Below are 27,616 nucleotides of genomic sequence, written 5' to 3'. Positions count from 1 at the left end.
ATGTATAAAGGTTTATAAGCCTTATAGTCTAGTTCACATGTAAACAGTTACGTGAAAAGTGAGGTTCAGTTGCTCAGATAATAAGGTAATTTTAGTAATGATCATGCATACTAGTTATCAGTGCAAAATTCTACCTTTATTTTCCCAATTTTCCCAAAAATATTTTCATAGGATCATATTTGCACATATAACTCGCATCTCACCCTGTAATCTCCCCCATCCTTCCTAATTCCACTTATTGTCCGCAATAAGCAAAGTCTTTTATGAAAAGTTTGAGAGGAGCGAAGATTACAATAAACGTTCTAGTTTGTTTAGCTTTTCATGTAGAGTTGGGTCCAGTTCTTCTTGATTAGGGGTCTGAATCTTGAAGCTGAAATTCTCGCAATTTAGGTCCTCATGGTGAAATTGATCTAAATAAATTTGAAGAATTTTTGTTGTTATGATAATATATTTTGTCACATTGTAGTATGTCAAACAGTCTTTTGAATTTTCACATTAACAAAGCCAAAATGACATTATTCACTTAAAATACAAAAATACATCTGATTGCATCAGAGGCATGCTTACTGCTGTCTCACTCAGAGGAAATAACAATATTCCAAAGGGTTTACAATTTTTCTTGACAAATGAATTTCTATTAATGTTGATTATTATTTAATAAATTGATCCAGAAATAAACGTAGTAAACAGTACTATGTTGTATAATTAATAATAGAAATTTTAAGTGTGCTAAATAATTCATAATTTCAAATGACAAAAGTAGTAGTTATCAATTGTAACATCAAAAATAAGGTAATTCCTTTTCATAAATTTTAGTTTAAAATATGACCTAGTGTGTGTAAAATTGTGTGAAAGTTTTCAGAATCACAGCCAAGATAACACTGACCTATCCAAAATACGACGAAAAATAATACTGGTATCCTCACCTACTGTTGAGGAAAGGTATTGCTAGAGGAAGATGTCCTGTTACAACTCCCACTAGTTCCTTAACTGTAACTCTTTCACATCCACTAGTCCTTTGCGTAAGTCACTCGTACCCATCCATTCGGCAGCTTGCCCATTCTCACTCACTTGCACACTCACTCACTCCATTGTCATTACTTCTTGGTGTCTTTCTAACTTTTACTGTCTCCCATTTGTTAGCAGTAGTATTCTTCATCCTTTCCTCCTCCTCCTTCTCTTCCTGCTGCTGCTACTACTACTACTACTACTACTACTACTACTAGTGTCTCAACTCACTGTCACTGTCTCTTGCCCCGTCTCACTGCTGCTATTTCATTCTTTCCCACTGCTGTTGTCTCTCATTATTTCTGTTTATTCCTCTCCCACTGGCACTGTCTCCGTCTCACTTTCCCTTGCACTATTCTGTTTCTGTCAACTACGTTACACTGCCAGTGTGTCCCCCTCATTGTCTCACACTGCCATCTCCTTCGCTCTTTCTATACCACAATGACTGTCTACTAGTTTTTATTACTTTTCGATCTCTTTCCCGCTGCCATTGTGTCCTCCTCTCTCAGCTTACTAATGTGAATGTGTTTGCTTGCCAAAATTTTTTTGAAAATTTGTGAAGATGCTGAGGAAGGTAGGATGCAGCATCTGGTACCCCACTTTTCAGCCAGTATTTTAAACAGTATCATATTTACCTTTGTTGTGCTCTGGTAGTAGCATTTTTCCACAGGTTCCTCTCTTTCCCCCTGGTACAGTGATGCATGCCACTCATGTGACAAGAACTTCATTGGTCAGTAAAATTACATGTAAATTGAGGGTGGAGGGGGCAAGGAAAGGAAAGGGAAGGGATAACTTATGTCGGCAGCACTGGGACATTACACAGAATCAGTGGCGGCAAGCGAAAATGTGTACCCGATCGGGATTCAAACTCTGGATCTCCTGGTTACTAGGCAGGTGCATTAACCACCCTACCAGCCGGGACACACTGTTGTCGCATCTGTGCGGATTATCGATTATCTCGGCACACCTCACGGCCATCCACATTCCCACCATGCGCCACCTATCTGTAGTCCCTGTCCATTTCCTCAATGCCCCTACTCAGATTCCTTTAGGAGTCCGGACATGTCTGAAAGAACAGACACAACACATTCATAAGAAAATTTCATAGTTTACTTAGGTGAAATTGAAAAAAAAATGCAGAATTAATTTTATACTTCAGTCCACATTTTATGTCACAGGTATTTTGCATGTACTTTAGTACAATAATTTGAGGTTTCCAGAATGCTTCTGATGGTAATTGAGACTTTTTTACTGCATGTTCCTCTGTGATACCTCACTTTATGACCTAAATTTTCACCTCACGCTGGATATTACATGTATATTATACATATACCAGTGGTGTAACTTTGAACCTCTTTATTGCAGAAACAAAGATATAAAGAAAAGTTTTCAAGGTTGTTAGTGATTTGGGTTTTAGAAATATATTGTAAAAATGGCAGCCATTTGCTCTGCATAGCTGCCTTCAATTTTTTGTTTATTTAGTTTTTTATTTTTAAGGAACTGTCCATCAGCTAAGTGATACCTCCATAAGCCCCTTGAGGCAGACTGTAGACAGCATATAATACAAAAAGGACCAACAGATTGTTTGATTTGCCTAAGCTGGAGAAAGTGTGTAATATCCAAACTTTGACCCTATACTGTAGCGTAGTTACAGGAAGACAATCCTTTTGTTGGTTCTACGAATGTACCATAGCCCAAGGGTTACCCAAAACACATGATCCTTCTTTATATCACCAGCAGAAGAACCTGATGCATGAGCCCTGGAAATATCCCAGTTTTATTTGTGGCATTTTGGAACATATTAGGTAGGGCATTCTCTCTCTCTCTCTCTCTCTCTCTCTCTCTCACACACACACACACACACAATTATTAAGAATGAATGTAAATCGTAAAATTTATTTGCATAATCATCTAATTATTAGTTGCCTGTTTAATGAACAACACCAGATTACTGATGGAAAAGAAGTATATAAATGAGTTGCTATGGTCCATGGTGGCTTAACCACTGCTAGTTTCATTTCACCTGAGAAAACCAGCATTCCCATTGCCACAGGGGCCACGCCCGATAGCTTACCAACAGCCGCGGGTGGGTTTCTTTACCACAGGATCCCAAGCCTAATAAGGGTTTCTTCACACAGGTTCCCAAGCTTGATAGTAAAATTATTTAAGTGCCCTGTATAAAATTAGAAGGCGCTCTTGGGTTCCTTAGATTGTTTCCTCTAACCTTAGATTGTTTCCCAGCACTTGTCACTTCTTGGGGCCAATAAAATTAATTTGCTGGAACATGTGGATGAATAAAGTTTATTAATGCATCCTTTTGCTCTGTGGAGGTCTCACAGATATTCCCAATCCACCACATGTTTTCATAGATGCATGAAACATACTGTCCTGGTTGGAGAGCAGACATTAATATGCCTCCTTCATTACTGTGACCCATTTTAGCTAGAAAAGATGAACAATCATTTGAAACTCTGCCGACCTGAATTGTTTCATCAATAGGTAAACAGTGATGATTTTCTCTAGTGCCTGCTACAGTTTGTCCAAGTTTAAACCTCTCTTCTTCTGACACAATATTTTTTTCAATTTCATCTTTACTGACGAAAACAAATTTAATTCCATTAATGTTTTCAGAGCAGAAGTGAAACAGATCTAGGGGAGTGAGAATTTGTCCATTAAGTGGCCGTTGCAAGCTTGCTCTTGCTGCTAACCGCTTTGTTGTACATCCAATCCCATCACAAGATGATTTCCCATGACTAGTAGCAAAAAAATTCCATTAGGCTGTCATTCCAAAATCACTTACGATAGCACAAATTTAGGAAATTCTTGAAATTTTTATATTGAGCACTGGAGCCATCAATGAAATAATGAATGTGGGATATCTGTGCAAACCGTGCTTTTATATATTTGATGAGCTCCTTGATAAAAACGTGAACTGTAATAGCGTCATGCCGCAAACCATCACTAATAATTTACAATTCTGTTTTTAATCACATTTTGAGCCTTTTGAATTTTCTTCTTCACATATTGGGGCTTATCTCTCTAGCTTGCTGTTCTCTTCAGGGGTGAAATACCGATTGACAATAAGCTACTATTTAATTCTTCTTTTGGTGTAAAGTCCTCATCAGAAAGTGATGATGAGGCTGATAAAGCTTCGTCCAAGTGTTTATTTAAGGTAGTCCTGCAAGCCGGACAAATTTTCTGACCTGGCTTTATGTTATTAACAAGCTGCTTCTTCACATATCAGAAGCCTTATTAGCTGTTTCAGTATCAAGAGTGCGAATCACTGCCTTAACATTATGATTCACCTTCCCAAAGGGATTGAAGCATTTTTTTTTTTGTAACCTCTCATATTGTGTCAATAACAGGGCTTCATGGTGTAGGCGAACTTGAGAGGTATTGTCCAGCTTTGCTTCAGAACGTCGGACCAACAACTCTTTTTCCTCATCACTAAAATCCGCAAACCATTTTAAAGCAGATTTTTTGGTAAAGAAAGTGACATGACACTTTGTTCCACTATCTCCTTGCCCAATTGAGCAGGAAGGTATGCTGTTCCCTTCTGCATCCATCTCTGATCAGTTACTAAATAATGTATTTGGCCTCTAAGTGCAAATTATAATCTGCTTAAATTTCAGAAAAATTGCTACTGAATGAAATTATACACAATGTATAATACCAATGAAAAAATCTAATAAGAGATATATGCTATAAAAGACACAATCAAAACAATTTTTTGTAAATTAATTACGAACTTTGATGGTATTACGAATCACTTTACAAGCCACGCTCAGTCAAGAGAACCCACTCACCATGCAGCAAACACACCACTGAAATACTGATTGTTCAAACAAGGCTCTGATTGTTAAAGTAATTGTTCCCGTTATAATTTCTAAAAACAGTGAATCTTGTGAATTTTCTCTGTGAAACTAGTGGTTACGTGTTTACCAAGATAGTAGGCTACATTTAAGTGTGATTAAATACAAAATTAAAACTCTTAGATGTTTAACCAACCAATTTCACATGTTTCCCTAATAACTTTAAGACAAAAATTCACAGGTTACAACACGTAAGTATTAAAATCTCTGCAATATTGATTGGAAAATTTACATCACTTGATGCATGATTCAAGCAAACCGATTCTTTTTTGGAAAAATGTTTTATACGATTGAATCCAAAAATTAGGTCTTCATTTTCCACTTGTAAATATTTACAATTTTGAGAAGTACAAAAAATATGAAGCTATTATTCATTGAATTCTTTATGATCTCTCTCTCTCTCTCTCTCTCTCTCTCTCTCTCTCTCTCTCTCTCTCTCTCTCTTTTTACAAATGAGAAGAGTTTTATGCAGATGAACACTTAACGATAAAAGCAGAAGGGCTACTTCTCAGAGTTTTCAAGTTTTTCTGACAGTCTCATTGCCTATTTACCAGATCTTTTTATTTCAATTATTCAAGGCACTAATAAACATTTATTAGGCATAATAAAAGGTTTCAGTTACAGAAAAATGTGTTCAAACTTCGAGTGCTCCTCTTTGATGATGCTACTTTTTTGGGCCTTATACGCTTGCATTGCAAAACCAAATCCACTTTTCTAGATAGTTTAGAATATGCCCTTTCTAATGGCCATAGTTTAGAAGAGTTTGGAGAAAACACTTTTTTGAAAAATTTGAGTAAAAATACCAAAAATTTCATGTACATCCCACAATTACTTTTGGAGATATAAAAAACTAAATTTTTTTTTAACAGCTATTTTTTCGCCCAACTTTGCTTCAAATTATCTATATGAAAATTGCTCAGAAATCCTTTTCTTAATATTTTACTTTAAAGAGCTCTAAAAGTTGTATAAGATGGCCAAGTTTTGTTTCTTTCATGCAAATACTTACAGACATATCTCATCTCAAAGTTGCTCAAAATTCAAGGACACACTATAGAAAGCTGTGCTATGTTTTAAACAAGTGACTGTATCTCTGAAAGTATTGAATTTCTGAAACTGAAACTTTACCAGTGTTCATTGAGAACATGTGTGAATGTTCATACAAAATTTCATCAAAATCCATGATGGTCATGTGGGAACATTTCTCGATATTAGACCACTTGGCACGGAATGGCCCAAGTAGTATGAATTGGATTAATAAAACGAGCAAAATTAAAAGTGCTCCGCATATTGATGCACTCTCGTGTAAGTCCCCCCCTCCCCCCCTCAAGTTAGTATACTGCTGTTCTTACCAGGAAAAAAGGGACATTGGAAGAAAATACAACCATCACAAAGAACGATTGCAGTGTTTCTCCACAAAATGCAATTTTGCAAGCTGTGTACGGAAATTCTGTCTTCTTAACGTCGTGATATTATAGTAAGGCTTTTAAAAGAGGACTGTACACATGTGCGCAATGTGAGGAACAAAGCTGGGGACCTTCAGTCATTACTGACGATTTGATGCAGTAGCTTGATGAAAAAGTGAGTGAGTGAGTGAGTGTGTGTGTGTGTGTGTGTGTGTGTGTGTGTGTGTGTGAGAGAGAGAGAGAGAGAGAGAGAGAGAGAGAACAGATGCTTGATCATTTCAACATTGACATGAGTTTCTTCACATGTCAAGAAATGTAATTTATGCAATTGTTGCCTAATCAGGTGATAAGGACAGTGTTCAAAACCTGGTTGTATGATATGATATGTTGGTGGGAATTATGTGGAATAGTTGATGAAAGTGCAGACTTTCATGTAAAAATAAAATTGCTGAGAAAAATGGGCTTGTTTTGTTTTTATTTAGAAATGCTACTTAACATAAAAAAATTTCCTTATTTATGTTTTTAAAATGTTATTACTAAGAGACAAAACACCAAAAAAAGTCTCTACTTTCATTGCAGTCACGCACTACGAGTTCTGGTATACCGAAGGTGGAATATGTCTCTGTGCCAGCACAGGCAGTCGTAACAAAATTGGAGTACCCACCACCGCCACATGCACCCCATCTACACCACGCAGCACCCCATCCTCCCCCAGCTCATTCGCGATCTGCCAAGGACAAGCCGTCACCTCCACCTACTGCGGCAGTCCCAGCACAGCCGCCTGCCCATCCTACACAGACTGTCCTACCTAAAGCAGAACCTAACTTTGGACTGTTTGGATACCCTGGCTACCAGGCAGTCTCTGTACCTGTGCCTGTGCCACAGCAATCATTCCTTCAGCAGCACCAGCAGGTGAGAATGTTTTATATGCCATAATGAACCTCACTGCATAAATGATGATGCTTATGGTAACAAATGCAAATGCTATCTGTAACTTTACATGGAGGAACTGCTACTAGCTGGAGTTAAATATTGAGATGACTTACATATACCTGATACTGTGGCAGTATAACAAATAACAACTCATCTAAGTAATAGTAATTGAACTATGCGATAATTCTTTCAAAATCAAATGCATTACGTAAGCATTGATAATCTGACATAGATGATTTCTACATAAATTGTTGCATATATAGAATAACAACTTACAGAGTATAAAACATTAGCCAACTTAAGTGGTGTGCATGTAAAAAGGCAGGTGTGTGGTGTGCTCTGTGTTCAGAGAGATCAGCATACTTTGCACTTTACCAGTGTTTTGTCTGGTCTTTGTTCTGCAGTAAACTCTCCAGCTGTTGCCTACTGTGGTAATTGGAAATGCTGTGGGAAGCACCACATTGGTCCACTGATTCTGCTTCTAACTCCTGCTAGATGAATTTATGTTGTTGTTGTTGTTCAGTTCAAAGACTGGTCTTATTCAGTAGTGCACATCAGTTTTATCGCATGCAAGCCTCTATGTGGAATGCACCCTACTTTTACTTGAACCTTCTAATTGTATTCATCGCTTGGTCTCACTCAATAATTTTTGCATCCCCCATTCCTCTCCCACTTCATCCTCCATTGCCCAAGTGATGGTTCCTCAATGTCTCAGGATGTGTCATATCAACCAGCCCCATTCTGTAGTCAAATTGCACCATAAATTTTTGTGTGCAATTCTCGAGTATCTCCTCATTAATTATGCTATTCACTCGTTTAATATTCAGCCATTCTTCTATAGCACTGCATTTCAAAAGCTTCTGTTGACTTCTTATCTCAACTGCTTATTATCCACTACTATACAAGGCTACACTCCAGACATATACCTTCAGAAAAGGCTTCCTAACATGTAATTTACGTCATTATTTACAAATTTGTCTTTATTGTAAATGCTTTTCTTACTGTAGGCAGTCTCTCTGCTATGGTCATTTTGCTGCCCAATAGCAAAACTCTTCTCAAACATTTAGTGTTTAATTTCCTAATCTAATTCCAATAGAATTGCCTGATTAATTCAGCTACATTCTCTTAACATATATATACTAAGATGGTATCTGTTCTTTCGGATATGTCCGAAAGAACAGATACCATCTTAGTATTTATATAGTTACAACTCACCGGTCACTTGACCATCTTCTTCTTCTGTGCGAATGCACAAACAGTGCCCGAACTCCTACAGGAATTGGCAACGCGCCGCGAGTAATGAGTATAATGGGCGGGGGCACTACGAATGTAGTGCTGCACCTGTTGAGAATGTGGGTTTCGCGGGAGGCGTGCGAGAGATAAATCCCTGCAGTCGCGCTATCCTCTGTGTCCTCGGTGGCTCAGATGGATAGAGCGTCTGCCATGTAAGCAGGAGATCCCGGGTTCGAGTCCCGGTTGGGGCACACATTTTCATCCGTCCCGTTGACGTATGTCAATGCCTGTAAGCAGCTAAGGGTGTTCATTTCATTGTAATTTCTCTTAACATTACTTGTCTTGTGTTGATTTTCATCTTATATCCACTGTTCATTCTGTTCAGCTGCTCTTCCAAGTCCTTCGCTGTTTCTGTCAGAATTACTATGTCACTGGCAAAACAAAAGGTTTATTTCGCTTCCTGAACTTAAATTCCTACTCTGGGGTGTGCTGCTTCCCTTTCATAACTGCAGCACTAGTTTCTATATAAACTACTGTGACCTTTCGTTCCCTATATTTTATCACTACTTATTTCAAAGATAGTATTCCAGTCAGTATATTGTCAAAAACTTTCTATGAATCTAGAAATGATGTAAATTAGGTTTGCCTTATTTCAACTTCTCAGGTAAGTTGTAGAGTCTATATACATCACCTTGTACATAGTTAAATTACTCCGAATTCCACACTGATCTTCCCCTAGGTCAGCCTTTACCACATTTTCCATTCCTCTGTAATCGATTCCAGTGTTTGCAACCATTACTCATTTAATTGATAGTTCAGTGATATTACCCACCCATCAGAACTGACTTTTTTTCTGTAATTTGATTTATTACATTCCTCTTTAACTCTGAAAGTGGTTTACCTCTATCATATATTCTGCACACTAGTTGCAATAGTTTAGTCGTGGCTTGCCCTCCTAAGAATCTCAATAACTCTGAGGGCATGTCACCTACTCTAAGAGCCTTGGTTCGAAATAGGTCTTTCAGTACTCTGTAAATTCGTCTCATTTACCGTATCTCCCATCTCATCTTTATTTTCTTGATCTTGCCTTTTTGTAACATTGTCGTAATGTTTATGTTCCACGTAGAGTTCATCTGTAATTCCTTCCACCTTTCAGCTTTCTCTTTTTTGCTTGGTACTGGTTTTCCACCTGAGCTCTTGTTTTTCATGCAGTTGCTTCTGTTTTCATCAAAGGTCTTTCTACTTTCCTTGTAGGTGGTGTCTATCTTTCACCATTATACAAACACTTCTATGGCCTTGCATTTGTCCTCTTACCACTGCTCTTCAACTATTTTGCAGTTTCTGTCAATCAGTTTTTTTATTTATTTTTTAATAGAGGCCTGCACTGCTTTTCACCTATTCCATTTGCTTTATTTTTATATTTTTCCTTTTGTTAGTTAAATTCAGTGTTTTCTTTATTATCCAAGGCTTTCTACAAGGCCTGGTGTTTTTGCGTAATTCATACTCTCCTGTCTTCTATATTTCATCTCTCAAAGCTATCCTCTCATCTTCTACGATTGGACTGAGAAAGATTGGAAATTTGTATGGGCACTGATAGCCCATAGCCATAGCCCAGTGGAGCAACCCACAAATAATAATAATAATAATAATAATAATAATAATAAGGCCCGGGAAAAGAATAGGCCTCCGGTATGTTCTGCCAGTCGTAAAAGGCGACGAAAAGAACAAACCACTAATAGGGCTAACCCCCCTTTTAGTGTGATGAGTTGGTTCAGGACAGAACTAAAGAAGCCTCGGACAAGCGCCGTCATGGTCGGGGACGACGCTTGAACCCTATGCCCGCCCACAATGGTAATGACACTGCTAGCCAACTGGAAAATGATTTAAATCCAAATAGAGGTGTTTTGCAGGATATGCTTCCTACAACCACCCTAGAAGGAAAACAAAGGCAGAGGATGAGATGATCAGAAGAAGTTAATCGACACCCCATGTTCTGTTATTACCAAGCCACAAACTTAGGAACCAACACAACTGGATACAAATCACAAGTATACACAACATTTATTACCAGATACCCAGAATCAAAATTTTTAACAGAACAACGACTAGCTGATCAGATCCGTGTAATAATCAAAAATAACAGGATACCCCAGTCAGAATTAGAAAACATCAAACAACAAGTACAACAAATACTGGAACAAAATAATGTGCAAACAGAAGAAGAAGAAAATAGAGTAATGGACTCAAACATCCCAGAGCAAACAAACAAAGAACAACACGCATCAATTAAACAATCAGAGGAAAACGAAATCTTGCGACAGCCACCAGAACAAGCACAAATAGAACACGAAGTGACACACATGTTAGATATAGAAGAAAAATTTCAGCTGACATACATAGAATCAAAGACACAAATACAGACATTAGACCATTCTTGCATAGACTGCCAAGTAACCCACAAGTCGAAACAACAATAAAAACTATCAACACAATCATACACAACAAAATAAATGAATATACAACTATGGAAGAGTTACAACTACTGGTTTATATAGGAGCACTCACTACACTAAATATACACACTAGGCAGAGATCAGAACCACCCAAGACACAGAAGAAACCCACAAAACCAGCATGGCAACACAGGCTACAGATCAGAATAGCAAAACTGAGAAAGGACATCGGACAGCTAACACAATTTATAAGAAATGAAATGTCAGAAAAAAAACGAACAAGGTTAGGTAAAATCTCACAACAAGAAGCGATAGAGCAATTAGATGAGAAGAAGCAGAAATTACAAGCATTGGCCAAACGACTTAGGAGATACAAAGAAAGTGAAAATATAAGGAAACAAAACCAAACATTCAACGCAAACCAAAAGAAATTTTACCAGACAATAGATAACACACACATTAAAATAGACAATCCACCAAACATAACAGACATGGAACACTTCTGGAGCAACATATGGTCAAACCCGGTACAACATAACAGGCATGCACGGTGGATACAAGCAGAAACAGACACATACAAGATGATACCACAAATGCCTGAAGTGATAATTTTGCAACATGAAGTCACCCAAGCTATTAATTCTACTCACAATTGGAAAGCCCCTGGAAAAGATAAAATAGCAAATTTCTGGTTAAAGAAGTTCACCTCAACACATTCACATCTAACTAAATTATTTAACAGTTACATTGCAGACACATACACATTCCCTGTTACACATGGAATAACTTATCTGAAACCTAAAGATCAAGCAGACACAGCAAACCCAGCTAAATATCGCCCCATAACATGCCTACCAACAATCTACAAAATATTAACTTCAGTCATTACACAGAAATTAATGACACACACTACACAGAACAAAATTATAAATGAAGAAGAAAAAGGCTGTTGCAAAGGAGCACGAGGATGTAAAGAGCAACTGATAATAGATGCAGAGGTGACATATCAAGCTAAAACTAAACAAAGGTTGCTACACTATGCATACATTGATTATCAAAAAGCTTTTGATAATGTACCCCACTCATGGTTACTACAGATATTGGAAATATACAAAGTAGATCCTAAATTGATACAGTTTCTAAACATAGTAATGAAAAACTGGAAAACCACACTTAATATCCAAACAAATTCAGATAATATCACATCACAGCCAATACAGATTAAGCGTGGAATATGTCAAGGAGACTCATTAAGTCCTTTCTGGTTCTGTCTTGCTCTGAACCCACTATCCAACATGCTAAATAATACAAATTATGGATATAATATGACTGGAACATACCCACACAAAATCACACATTTGCTATACATGGATGATCTAAAACTACTGGCAGCAACAAATAAACAACACAACCAATTACTAAAGATAACAGAAGTAATCAGCAATGATATAAATATGGCTTTTGGAACAGACAAATGTAAGAAAAATAGCATAGTCAAGGGAAAACACACTAAACATGAAGATTACATACTGAATAACCAGTGACTCCATAGAAGCCATGGAAAAAAGACATGTCTATAAATACCTAGGATACAGACAAAAAATAGGAATAGATAATACAAATACAGTGAAACCTCTATATAACGTTTTTCAAGGGACCACAAATTCTGAACACTGTATAGAGGAAAACACTATACAGAGGAAGGCTTCCAAATAATAATTATAGGGCATTACTGAAGATCAGGATACCACTAATCAGCTTTGACAAATAGATGACGTTTTAAATTTTCATAACATATGATATTCATTGCAAATTATCAATGTATCAACTGATTAGTTTTTTTTAATTAAAACATGGGACTCGCTAGGTGGATGGGTGAAAGTAAATTGATCAGTTTGTACAGTAAAAAGTTATAACAGATTCTTAAGATTGACATCATTCTCCAAAGCTGACAGGTGGTATCCCATTTTTCAGTTGACCCAATTATAGAATATGAGCCAAATTTTGTTTATGATATACTGAACATATTACATAAAAACACAGTAAATGGGACAGATTATAAAAGAATTAGTTACAAAAAAATTACTTCAATAATTGAATTATCAAATGGAACTTAAATTTGCACGAAACTCTAGGAACCTAAGCAATCTGAAAATAACATACCTATGATTTTTTAAAATATTCAAGCAGGCTTGCTTGTTTTCTGTTTCTCCTAGACTCTATGGCAATCATTTCTTGCTCCAAATGAGCAAGTTGAACTACTGTTCTGTCCTCAAGTCTATGGGCCATCATGTACCTCCTGAATGTTTTAAAGGCTTCAGCTGCCTTAGTATATGAGGGCACAGGGTCATCTTCCTTGTCACTGTCATTTTCACTACCACTATTACTCTACAAGCTTCTCTCTGCAGTCAGCTCCTCAATAATTTGTACTCCTGTGGTTGCCACATTGTCATCCACAGCCACAAAGTCCTCAAAAGTGACAGAATCACTGCCTATTAATTGGTGAAACTCTTGCAAATCACTTGCAACTTCTTCCACAGGAGCTGCCATCTCATTCTCACAGAATCCCGCTTTTGTGAAACAGTTTTTAATAGTTTCAGCACTTACTTCCCTCCACGAGTACATAATTAAATTTATTGCCTGTAAAATGTTCAGTTTCAGTTGTGAGCTTTGCTGGCTTCCCGGTTTCCTTTGATCCATCAAATTCAAGGCCTTTTTTACAAGGGCTGTCCTATATTTAACCTTAAGGGCGTGTATTATGCCCAAGTCCAAAGGTTGCAGACGGCTGGTGCAGTTGGGTGGCAGGAAAATTACTTTAACATTTCTCAGAAAGGGTACGTCTGGTGGATGTGCCGCACATCTATCCACAAACAGCAGCACTTTTCTTGCAGCACTCCCCATTTTGGCGTCAAATTCTCTTAGAGAACGTAAAAATATTTCACTCGTCGTCCATGCCTTGGCGTTGTTTGTGTATTTGCACAGAAACGTGGAAATGTTTTTGAAGCACCTCAGATTTTTTGGCTTCCCGATAACCAAAGGTTTCAGTTTTTCACTGCCATCAGCGTTTGTACACAACAAAACGGTAAGACGTTCCTTGCTCTTCTTACCGCCATGGCAAGTTTCCCCACGAAAAGTAAATGTCTTATCCGGCATTAAATTGAAAAACATGCCGGTTTCGTCAGCGTTATAAATGTCACACAGTTTGTAGCCCTGTATCAGATTAGGGAGATTCTGTATCCACTGAGCTACAGTTGGTTCGTCCACACTTTTACTTTCTCCACATTCCGACTTGTACACAACACCATGACGCTGTCGAAATTTATCAATCCATCCATTGTACGCCTTAAAATTGTCCATTCCTAGCTGAAGTGATATTTGAAGCGCCTTCTCCTTCAAAATAGTTCCGTTTATAGGAATGTTTGCAGCACGTGCTTGCTGAAACCAAGTTAATAAAACTTTCTCCATTTCGTCGTAAGTGGATTGTTTCAAACTCATACGTTTCGAATTTCCACAATTCTCAAACCCTTCTATTATCGACGATCTGTTTTTCATGATAGTGTTGAGTGTTGAAGGGGCCAGTCCCAATTGCTTCGCTAGCTCCACGCGACTCACGCCAGGAGACGCCTCCACTTTTTTAATAATAGAAACCTTCTCTTCCAGAGAAATATTCTTCCGCTTTTCACCCATGTCCACTGATGAAAGCTTTAAAAAAACGTTATACCGAAGACACACACTTACTAGGCACACGAACTGTTTGCTGCTCAGCTCACACAACATGCTACTAAGTACTAATACAAAGCATCGACTGAAATGGCGCCAAAAAGATCGCAAGCAGAATGTGCGTCACATGTCACGTGACCGGGTTTTGCCGCTGACATATACGCTGAGCGCGGGCTTCCCGAGCCAGTGCAAAAAACCACATAACGGAAGACGATGCGTCTACATCCAGTCACTTAAACGTTATAAAGAGGTAAATAATTGACCAGGGTTCCAAAAATATGAGCGTTACATGGAGGAAACTGTAATATAGAAGAAACGCAGTAAAGAGGAAAATTTAACATTGTTTATATGGGCTTTTAGTCGGGACCGAAAAAACGGACGTAACATAGAGGAAAACATTATATGGAGGAACGTTATAAAGAGGTTTCACTGTATTAAGGAAGAACTAAAAGAAAAATATAGACAAAGACTAACAAAATACTGAAAACAGAATTGACAGCAAGAAACAAGACAAAAGCTATAAATACTTACGCTATACCAATATTGACCTACTCATTTGGAGTAGTGAAATGGAGTAACACAGACCTAGAAGCACTAAATACACTTACATGTTCACAATGACACAAATATAGAATACATCACATACATTCATCAACAGAAAGATTCACATTAAGCAGAAAGGAAGGAGGAAGGGGATTCATAGACATAAAAAACCTTCATTATGGACAGGTAGACAATTTAAGAAAATTCTTTCTAGAACGAGCAGAAACTAGCAAAATACGCAAAGCAATCACTCATATAAATACATCGGCTACACCACTGCAATTTCATAACCGCTTCTACAACCATTTAGATCACATAACATCAACATTTACGAAGAACGTAAATTGGAAGGGGAAGGCACTACATGGCAAGCACCCGTATCACCTAACACAGCCACACAATGATCAAGACGCATCCAACACATGGCTAAGAAAAGGCAATATATACAGTGAGACGGAAGGATTCGTGATTGCAATACAGGATCAAACAATAAACACCAGATATTACAGCAAGCATATTATTAAAGATCCCAATACCACAACAGATAAATGCAGACTTTGCAAACAACAAATAGAAACAGTAGATCACATCACAAGCGGATGTACAATACTAGCAAATACAGAATACCCCAGAAGACATGACAATGTAGCAAAAATAATACATCAACAGCTTGCCTTACAACATAAACTTATAAAACAACACGTTCCCACATACAAGTATGCACCACAAAATGTACTGGAGAATGATGAATACAAATTATACTGGAACAGAACCATTATAACAGATAAAACAGCACCACATAACAAACCTGACATCATACTCACCAATAAAAAGAAGAAATTAACACAACTAATCGAAATATCCATACCCAATACAACAAATATACAAAAGAAAACAGGAGAAAAAATTGAAAAATACATCCAACTGGCTGAGGAAGTCAAGGACATGTGGCATCAGGATAAAGTTGACATTATACCAATTATACTATTAACTACAGGAGTCATACCACACAATATCCACCAGTACATCAACGCAATACAGCTACATCCAAACTTATACATACAACTACAGAAATCTGTAATTATTGATACATGTTCAATTACCCGAAAGTTCCTAAATGCAATATAACATATACCGTACAGTTAAAAGGAAGTGACGCTTGATCAAGGTCCGCGTCACATTCCATTTTTAACGAGACTTAACGTCTGAGAAAGTAAAGAAATAAAAAATAACAATAATAATAATCTTCTACTGCATTGCCTTCCCCTTTTCATTGAAATGTTGCTTGATGATCCCTCTAAAACTCCCATCTCACGAATTCTGCCCTTGTAATTACATACCTTTTTGCAATCTGGTAAGGTTTAACTTAGTTCATTACCAAGGAAGTATGGCCAGTATTAACATCTGTTGCTAGAGACATCTTGCAGTTTAAAATTGGTTTTGAAATCTTTGCCTTACCATTATATAACCAGTCCGATTCCTTCAGGTGTCTACAGGACTCTTCCATGTATAGAGCCTTCTTACAAGACAGAGTTAGCACATGATTAAATCTTGCTCTCTGCAGTATGCACCTTCTGTCCTCATTCTTTCCTTCCATTGAATTCAAATCTCCCCCCCCCCCCCCCCATCACAATTAAATTTTCCTCTGTGTTAACTATGTGAATAATTTATTTTATGTAATCATACATCCCTAGAACCTGTCATTTGCAGAGGTGGTTGACATATACACTTATATTAATGTGGTGGATGCTGTCTTAGTTTCTGTCTTGGCTAAGGTGATGTGTTTACTGTGATCATCATCTTATTCATTAGACCTACTCCTGAATTATATTTGTTTTATTTTGTATACAGACTTGATCAGAAGTACTGTTGCTACTGCTACTGCACTCCACTAATCTCCACTATATCTAACATCATCCTATCCATTACTACTTTAAATTTAGTAACCTCTTTACCTGTTTAACGGGTCTAACATTCCATTCTGACTTGTAGAATATATGTGTTGTTTGTAGAATACCTGCATTGTTTATCTTGATGGCAGTATCATCCTCAGTAGTTCACACTTGAAGGTCTGAATGTGGGAGCATTACATCTCCATTACATTTTACACAAGAGGATGCCATCATTTAACCACACAAAAGAGCTGCTTGCTCATGGAAAAATAACAACTGTTTGCCCCCCTCGATTTCAGCTGTTCACAGTACCACCATGGGAAACCCATATTCTTTTTTACGAGGCCATGTCAGTCAATCATTCAGACTGTTGCCCTGCATCTATTGAAAAGGCTACTTGGCCATTAATCACAGGTTTGTCTGGTCTCTCCGCAGATACCCTCCGTTGTAGCTGCACCTGTGGTATGGCTACCTGCATTGTTGACACCTCTAGCTACCCCAGCCTGGCGAGGTTTACAGTTCATGGCAGAAGATAAATTTACATGCAGAGAAAATTTTCACTATCGATTCTCAATGTATTATATGCCTCGTTTGCTTTGTGCCACCTGTATGAACTCTACATTGGCAAAGTACTCTTGCCACACTTTTAAATAATACATGATAAATGTTCTGCTTGCATCCTGAAGCACACATTGTCAGACAAGGTTGAAGTATGCTATTGGCTTGAGTATCATGCTACACTAGTGCTTACTATCTTGCATCACCCCAGCACCTGCCGCCCCGTATGGACACCACTATAGCTAGGTGCTATTACATAATTCCATTGGCAAGGAAGACATGATGATAACAGTTGCTATTCTGTTCGATTTTTTCCCCCCACTTCTATCATGAGTATACAGTAATGTAACAAAAGTCTTTTTAATGTTAAAGGATATGTATATAAAGTACTGTAATATTATTATGCAGGTCCAAGTTGCACAACTGGAAAAGGCGAAGGGATCACCGGTGGCAGCAGCGACAGCAGACAACAAAAGTTCTGTGATAGTGAAGAATGATGGGAAGCACAGCCCGAAATTCGCCTACAGGAGCCCTTCACAATCACCTTCACCACTCCTCGTGCGTCACAGTCCAAGTCCTGGAGCATTGACACACGAACCACAGAATCTGGGTCGTCCACAACCTCGCAGCCCACTTGCCTTCAAACCTGCTCCTCCACCAGTGCAAGCACAGAGTGCATCTCAACAACAGCCCCCACACTACCGCCCTAAGGTTGGTTGGAAAAATAGTTCAAATGATTGTAAGGTAGTATTACTCATGTGATCTTAGCATTAAGTAGACGACCCACATCCCTGTAGAACAGTAATTGATATAGCAGTTATTTATGAATGACATGTACTTGTGTGATAAGCTGATGGAGCATTCAAGTCAGTTTTTGGATTTTGGCTTGTCAATGTAAAACTAACTACACAGTCATCTCTAGTCATGTCACCACCCCTCTTCTCATACATCAATATTTCAATAAGTTTGTAGTGGAAAATCAGTTCTATCATATGACTGTGTCCAGCTTGTTTCTATGAGGATATGTGTTATTGACCATTTCACTTCACTTATTCATTGCTCAAGAGACCTTTGCATCTACAATAAGATTAGAGTTTGTGAGATAAAAATATTAATTTATAATGTATTATTCTCCCATAGTGAGATTAAAATGTACTTCATAAGTACAAAAGCTGTGTTAATTAGATTAGGAGCTGTAATAAAGCTGAAAATTGGATGAAAGAACTCGTACTGAAATTAATTTGCTTCCTAATGGTGTTACTGATCATCAGTATTAATGCATGGAGTTTTAACAGCCACAAATTCACTTTCAGTTCCTTTATTTGAAGGGTACTGTTACTGGTTTTGAATTGTTATGATTCATCTTCAGACGGTTTACATGCTTTCCTTACAACATCTGGTGCTCTCTCTCTCTCTCTCTTTTTTTTTTTTAATGTCGGTTTTGAGTGTTGGTTTTCATAACATTCGTCCAGCAGATGTGAATACATTCCCACTGCATTCTTATCGTTGCACACGTAAATTTTTCTCACCGAACACTTTAGATTTGTCACAGAAAAGATTTCTACCACACATCACATGTTTTGATACATACAAAGTGCTTTCAAACATGTGGGTGTCGAAGATGCTATAATATATCGTAACATTTGAAGATGTCCTATGTTTGGAAAAAGATCATATATTCACTTACTCAACTGAAATGCCTTTTACACCAGTACAGAGAAACTGATTTTGAGAATTTTTGTGTGGATACTGTTACATTAATTATGAAGTTGTTCAAATTTTTTTTAATACTGTATAGGTAAAACAGTACATTATTTATTTACATTTAGCATCATGAGAATTATAGTAACACATAAATTTGCTACTTGATCTGCAGTTGGCGTAGGAATATTATTTTCTTTGGAGGGTGGAAAATAATTTTTGGAAATTTTTCAGAAAAGGGGTGTTACCTAACTCTGTTCATTAAGGATGTAGTCTGGGGTGCTGTTTATGTATATGTTTATTTCTTTTTCTTCTGATATATTCATGGTGGCTCCTTTTTCTGCTAGATGTAAAATTTTTTAAAGTTGTTCTCAATGTTTCTCACTGAGTGATTTTCTTTACTAGACACAGTCAACCGATACTTGAACATCCCAGTCAAAGAGACTATTAACGTTATAAGAAACAATCTGCTTAAATATAAGAAAATTAGTATTGCAGAGATATGTGACCTCATAGAAATACTTCCATTTTTTCTAGAGCATAATTAGCTTCAACAAGAAACTGTACCAACAACATGATAGTTTGGCAATGGGAAGTAACTTAGCTGGGATATTGGCTGATAATTTACATCAACCAATAGAACAAAAATTCTTCTCAACCAATCAGCACATCTGAAACAAAATAATCTACTACAGAAGATATGTTGATGATACAATCTTGCCTTTTGATGGTGCAGACAATGAAATAGATACACTAGCAGCAGATCTAAGCAAGATCCACAAAAATATTAAATTCACAGTTGAACATTAAACTAACAAAAGCATTAACTTTCTTGACCTGAAGATTTGCAATAGTAACAATAAGCATCAATTTAATATTTACAGAAAACCTACCACCACAGATGTCAGTATTGACAACTCATCTTGCCATCCCCTCCAACAAAAAATGGCATATTTCAGAGCAATGGTACACCGAATTAAAGAGTACCAATGAGTGACACAGACCAAAAAATGAAATCAATATAATTAAAACAATTGCTCATAATAATGGATATAAACCCATAATAATAGGAAAAACTCTACAACAAAATGCAGACAAGAACCACAGATCCCCTTCACAGCAATCCACACAACATGCACTTCAAGCCAAATCAGTGTGCCACAGAAGCTAAACCTAAATATGCTACTCTCCCATACATAGGCCCAGTATCATACCAAATAGCAAACTTATTTTAAAAGAAAAATATAACAATCAGCTTTTCCCCAAATAATAAACTGCAACAAAAAGTAATCCATGATGTAAATACCTCCAAAACTCCCTACCGTAAATCAGGAATATACAAACTCAAGTGCAATACATGCCCAAAATTCTACATTGGACAGACTGGTAGAAGTTTTGAAATTAGATACAAAAGAACAGATTGATTCTTTAAGGCTTGGCAACTTGAACAAATCTTCATTTCCAGCAATTTGCTGACGAAAACCATTCAGTGAGAAACATTGAGAACAACTTAAAAATTTTACATCTAGCAGAAAAAGAAGCCACTATGAATGTATTAGAAGAAATAGAAACACACACACACACAGCCCAATGAACCTTAATGAACAAACAGAGTGAGCTAACACCCCTTCCCTGAAAAAATTCCAAAAATTATTTTCCACTCTCCAAAGCAAATAATATACCTACGCCTATCAGCAGGTCAAGTAGCAAATTTATGTGTTACTATAATTCTCATGATGCTAAATGTAGATAAATAATGTACTGTTTTACCTATACAGTACTAAAAAAATTTGAACAACTTCATAATTAATGTAACAGTATCCACACAAAATCAATGTATCTCTGTACTAGTGTAAAAGGCGTTTCAGTTGCATAAGTAAATATATGATCTTTTTCCAAACATACAACATCTTCAAATGTTAAGATGTATTGTAGCATCTTTGACACTCATATGTTTGAAAGCACTTTGTATGTATCAAAACATGTAGTGTGTGGTAGAAATCTTTTCAGTGACAAATCTAAAGTGTTCAGTGAGAAAAATCTACGTGTGCAACGATAAGAATGCAGTGGGAATGTATTCACATCTTTAGGACGAATGTTATGAAAACAAACCGACATTTCACGACAATTAACCTGGAAAAAAAAAAAAAAAAAAAAAAAAAAAACTTCGAATAAAGGAACTGAAAGTGAATTTGTGGCTGGTTGCTGTCTCGACACCAACATTTGTCTTCAAATAACAGCTATGGTCTCCAGCCATGTCATCATATGACAAAATAGCATTATTGACCATATTTTCTGAACACCTGTGTGCATTAATAATATCACTTTGTGTAACAGACCTTAATTTGTTACGGACATGTTTTTCAACTCTCCTGAAATTAAAGTTGCCGGTTTACTTCTGATTTTCATTCTCAATTGATTTCATAATTGTCAGCTCTTGACTAAATCAAAGTAAGTGATGCTTGTAGGAAAAATATATTTGACTTCCATGTAGAACTATTTAATATTCTCACAGTTGCAAACTCTGATAGTGATTGGGAGGAAACAGAACCATCAGACTCCCCCCCCCCCCCCCCTGTGTATGTAGTTTCTCTGAGAATACAGAAAAAAACTATTCTCAAACACTCAGCCTCCCCAATGCAGCAGCACCAGTCCTGCTGGCAGAAAACCCATAAATCCCCCATCTGAATACTACATTTGGTCATCCCGACAATTGTCCAACTCAGATGATTAATAACTTGGCCAGAGTTGCACAATTTCAGCACATGTTGTAGTTGTGGGACCCTGCATACATCATAGGTTTAATTTGTTTTATCTTCGGTAACTCGATAGGGAACGAGATTCTTGGCCATCAGCTTCAGTTTTCGTGTAGTCTGTGTTTATTTTACTGTCACCATGTCACCAGCTTCGTACTTATAAAGCTTTCTTCTGATATCTGTTGGAGCTTAGCATATTCTTTCAGATTTCTGCAGCTTTCTTCAAATAATTTCTTCTTGTAATAATTGTGTGATACGAAGATCAGTAAGTGTGTCTATCTTACCTCCTATTAAAAGGTAAAATGGTATGTTCCCAATACTTGTGTAGTGTGCTGCATCCTTGGCACACCGACGTGATGGTGTCACCTTATATTGTTCTGTAGCTTTATCAATTCTAAACTTAGCAGTGGTCATAGCCAGAGTTGAATTGATCCTCTGAAACTGTCCATTGGCTCTGAGGAGTCCTGTCATTAAAATGGGTCAATTTCTTGTATAATGCAGTCTGTCTGAATTCTTGAGAAGTAAAGCAAGTCCCTCTGTCGGTAATCACTTGATCTGGATTCCCAAAATTATTTTCCTGCAATACCGTCTTACTAATTGTGTCTGTTATTTTGTAGTCTTTACAGGATATAGCTAGGTAAACTTGGTAATCATGTCAATGATATTGAAACATGGTTGTATCCTTTGTGAGTGATAGAAACAGTCCAATATGATCAGTGTGATAAGTTTGAGCCCTCATTTTCTTCTAACAAGAGATGAAGAAAGCCTCTCTCCTCTCCTGATTTATTATTCACAAATAAACATTTTACACAATTGGAGATCACTCATTTTACCTTTTCAGTCAGACCTGGTATATAAACATGCACAAGCTTGATTATTGCATGTTGTGTAGTGTGTGGTACCAATAAATTCTCTATCTTCATAGAAATTTGAAAGAATTTCATTTCTCATTATAAAGTTTTCATAAGGCTATTCTTTGAGAATACTCTAGATCGCTGCCAATCCATCGTCCTTCTCTTGAGATTTCTTGAAACTAGCTATTAAACGATCTTTGAAATCAAACATGACATTTATATGATGGCTTAAGGCATCTACATCTTCCATCTTAGAACCAGATTGATGTTTGATGGTGTAGGAGTACTCTTAAAAGTCTAAAACCCATCTTACTATTCTTGATGACAAGTCCTCCTTATAGTCTTTTGGAATGCAACACAGTTGATTAAAATTTTATAATGTATTCCTAGTAAATACACTTTGACTTTCTTTAATGTATTACTTAGTTTCATGTTCCATGGATCATTTTGTGAGATGAAAACATTTATAAAGGTGTAAGTAATTTCTACCCATTAGCACATCACAAAAACAGAAATTCTTATATGGAATAGGAGTAGTTTTGAAGGAGAAACTTTCTTAGTTTTTCTCCACATTTTACTTCGTTGTCTGTCGGACATTTTATATCTGTGACTTACCAAACGAGAAAGCACTGGTAGATATGCACAATAAAAAACACACACACACACACACACACACACACACACACATACACACACACAAATTTCAAGCTTTCGCATCCCACGGTTGCTTCATCAGGAAAGAGGGAAGGAGAGGGAAAGACGAAAGGATGTGGGTTTTAAGGGAGAGGGTTAGGAGTCATTCCAATCCCGGGAGCGGAGAGACTTACCTTAGGGGGGAAAAAGGGACAGGTATACACTCGCGTGCGCACGCACGCACGCACGCACGCACACACACACACACACACACACACACACACACACATATACAGACACAGGCAGACATATGATATTTGAAGTAAGTCTTTCCGCTCCCGGGATTGGAATGACTCCTTACCTTCTCCCTCAAAACCCACATCCTTTCATCTTTCCCTCTCCTACCCTCTTTCCTGATGAAGCAACCATGGGTTGCGAAAGCTTGAAATTTGTGTGCGTGTTTGTGTGTTTTTTATTGTGTCTAACTATCAGCGCTTTCTCGTTCGGTAAGTCACAGAATCTTTGTTTTTTAATATATTTTTCCCATGTGGAATGTTTCTTTCTATTTTAGACATTTTATATCACTAGACAAGTGTCCAAAATTTGTAGTTCCAGTGTTGTGCACCTCTTTCTTCGTTATAAAAAAACCTTAATGTGGCTTAATGAATGTCATTTTGTCTTCTGGTTTACATATGTACATGATTGTTCCTTTTGAACTGTGGTGGATTATTTATAACAAACTTCATGAAGGGATAAATATACAGTAAAGCAGTAGTCAGAATGCCCGACACTTGAACACTTTCTTAATAATAGGCATATTTTATGTACCCGTCCCTAGAAACTAGACAAGTTTGCCAATATTTAAAAATTACTTCATCATATAATCTTAGTGGATTGTGACAAATTTAGTACCATTTTAAAGCTGCACTTTTCTGCCTTAACCCGTTAACTGCTGAAGGCGCACCATCTGCTTCTCGCGCTAAGACTCTGCGGTCTGTGGCATAATTCGGCTGCTGTTGTTGTTGTTGTTGTTGTTGTTGTTGTTGTTTTCAGTCCTGAGACTGGTTTGATGGAGCTCTCCATGCTACTCTATCCCGTGCAAGCTTCCTCATCTCCCAGTACCTACCGCAACCTACATCCTTCTGAATCTGCTTAGTGTATTCGTCTCTTGGTCTCCCTCTACGATTTTTACCCTCAACGCTGCCCTCCAATACTACATTGGTAATCCCTTGATGCCTCAGAACCTGTCCTACCAACTGATCCCTTCTTCTAGTCAAGTTGCGCCACAAACTTCTCTTCTCCCCAATCCTATTAAATACTTCCTCATTAGTTATATGATCTAACTATCTAATCTTCAGCATTCTTCTGTAGCACCACATTTCAAAAGCTTCTGTTCTCTTCTTGTCCAAACTATTTATCGTCCATGTTTCACTTCCATACGTGGCTACACTCCATACAAATACTTTCAAAAATGACTTCCTGACACTTAAATCTATACTCAATGTTAACAAATTTCTCTTCTTCAGAAACGATTTCCTTGCCATTGCCAGTCTACATTTTATATCCTCTCTACTTCGACCATCATCAGTTATTTTACTCCCTAAATAGCAAAACTCCTTTACTACTTTAAGTGTCTCATTTCCTAATCTAATTCCCTCAGCATTACCCTACTTAATTAGACTACATACTTATCCTCGTTTTGCTTTTGTTGATGTTCATCTTATATCCTCCTTTCAAGACACTATCCATTCAGTTCAACTGCTCTTTCAAGTCCTTTGCTGTCTCTGACAGAATTACAATGTCATTGGCGAACCTCAAAGTTTTTATTTCTTCTCCATGGATTTTAATACCTACTCCGAATTTTTCTTTTGTTTCCTTGACTGCTTGCTCAATATACATATTGAATAACATCGGGGAGAGACTACAACCCTGTCTCACTCTCTTCCCAACCACTGCTTCCCTTTCATGTCCTTCGACTCTTATAACTGCCATCTGGTTTCTGTACAAATTGTAAATAGCCTTTCGCTCCCCATATTTTACCCCTGCCACCTTCAGAATTTGAAAGAGAGTATTCCGGTCAACATTGTCAAAAGCGTTCTCTTAAGTTTACAAATGCTAGAAACATAGGTTTGCCTTTCCTTAATCTAGCTTCTAAGATAAGTCATAGGGTCAGTATTGCCTCACGTGTTCCAACATTTCTACGGAATCCAAACTGATCTTCTCCGAGGTCGGCTTCTAGCAGTTTTTCCATTCGTCTGTAAAGAATTCGCGTTAGTATTTTGTAGCTGTGACTTATTAAACTGATAGTTCGGTAATTTTCACATCTGTCAACACCTGCTTTCTTTGGGATTGGAATTATTATATTCTTCTTGAAGTCCGAGGGTATTTCACCTGTTTCATACATCTTGCTCACCAGATGGTAGAGTTTTGTCAGGACTGGCTCTCCCAAGGCTGTCAGTAGTTCTAATGGAATGTTGTCTACTCCCGGGGCCTTGTTTTGACTCAGGTCTTTCAGTGCTCTGTCAAACTCTTCACGCAGTATCGTATCCCCCATTTCATCTTCATCTACATCCTCTTCCATTTCCATAATATTGTCCTCAAGTAAATCGCCCTCTATATACTCCTTCCACCTTTCTGCTTTCCCTTCTTTGCTTAGAACTGGGTTTCCATCTGAGCTCTTGATGTTCATACAAGTGGTTCTCTTTTCTCCAAAGCTAGTAATATATAGTAAGTATAGTAAAATAATTCGGCTAGCTGTGCTAAATGCCTGTTGCTCGAGCCACCACCAGGGCCATAGTGGCCTACACTGCTCCGCCCGTCCTGTGCTGAATATTTCTGTTTCTCTGCAGATTAATTACTGCATAATCAAACTTAATTGTTAAAACTATTTCCTGTCATCAAGAATTATATCCTGCTTGTAGTTGTTTTTACGTGATTTTTGTACCGCATGTTGAAAGCTATGTGGTTAGATTTACCTCAACAGTTTACTGTTCTTTCTTGCATACCTGTTTATGACATGTGCAATACTCTATGGGTTCCTCACTGTTCTAACCCAAAAACAAATAAAATTAGACATATATTACAGATTATTGTATGTTGTTTTTGTAGTTCAAAATGTCTTGTTACATCATTTATAGGAGAAAGTGACAAAGAGATCATCTTTCATATCGCACTGCAACATTGGAATTTACTGTGAGGAACGGTAAGAACAGTTTTACTTCACTTCATTAAATTTGTTTTGTGGCGTCTTTGGAAATTTCACATGGCCTACTAGTTGTTTCTTAAAATACAGCAAACTGAATGCTTAGTCATCCACAGTGGGATTCTGTACTTGTGATAGGTACACTGTGTAAAGTGTTCCATACAGGCACAGTTGTAGGCATCCTTTCCAGATGGTAATCAATGCTGTTATAATTTGGAATCATTGGAAATGATTGTCTACCGTAGATCTTTTTTCTTGTGCCACACTTTTAATTGTTGCGCATAAGTACTGACAGACTTTCCAAAATTTGAAAGCTGTGAAGTATCTGTCTTTTGTTAGCACATAAATTTACTTACGGTGAAGATCCAAAGTCATGAACTGTAAATTCAGGAATTACTTTTACACTTTTCGCTTTCCATCCTTCTTTTTGATCTGGGCTTTGGACTGGCACTGGTGATGTTAAAAAAATATTTTTATTTTGTTTTTTACTTTTTATAATATACAGTGCTGTGTGGTTTCTTAATTTTCTCTCCAATATTCCTGTCTGTCTTTTCCCGTGTAAACCATTTTTTGTGTGGTGTTACTTGTCAGCATTCACACTTCCCTTTTGTCACACAAATTTATAGCAAGCATTGTATTACTACACATAAATTGAATATCTCCTCATTTCAGTTTCTTCTGAAGTTTTGGCATGTTGCATCTGTTCTTACAGACAGTACCGTGACTGTGAAGCCGAGAAATTGTCTTGGCTTGGGTAAAAATTATCGAGATAGAGGGTATGTCCACGTTCTAAATAGGGGTATGTAAGTGTAGCCACTATGTCACCACTTTTCCCCAAATTGTGGAACTCAGTTT

The 27,616-nt window shown here is 37.3% G+C and overlaps 1 protein-coding gene across 1 annotated transcript in view; it reads left to right on the top strand.

The window, feature by feature from the left end:
- The window catches only part of LOC126195612 (lysine-specific demethylase 3B), a 162,619-nt gene that overhangs the window by 98,145 nt on the left and 36,858 nt on the right, over window positions 1-27,616 (top strand). The window contains exons 4-5 of the mRNA XM_049934237.1: window positions 6,863-7,195; window positions 18,024-18,326. Of these exons, the coding sequence (XP_049790194.1) occupies window positions 6,863-7,195; window positions 18,024-18,326 (636 nt within the window). The remainder of the gene's footprint in view (window positions 1-6,862; window positions 7,196-18,023; window positions 18,327-27,616) is intronic.

This window comes from Schistocerca nitens, chromosome 7 (assembly GCF_023898315.1).
Source record: "Schistocerca nitens isolate TAMUIC-IGC-003100 chromosome 7, iqSchNite1.1, whole genome shotgun sequence".
NCBI classification, from domain to species: domain Eukaryota; kingdom Metazoa; phylum Arthropoda; class Insecta; order Orthoptera; family Acrididae; genus Schistocerca; species Schistocerca nitens.
The sequence above is the reverse complement of the archived record's forward strand: the minus strand, read 5'-3'. Positions and strand labels throughout refer to the sequence as shown.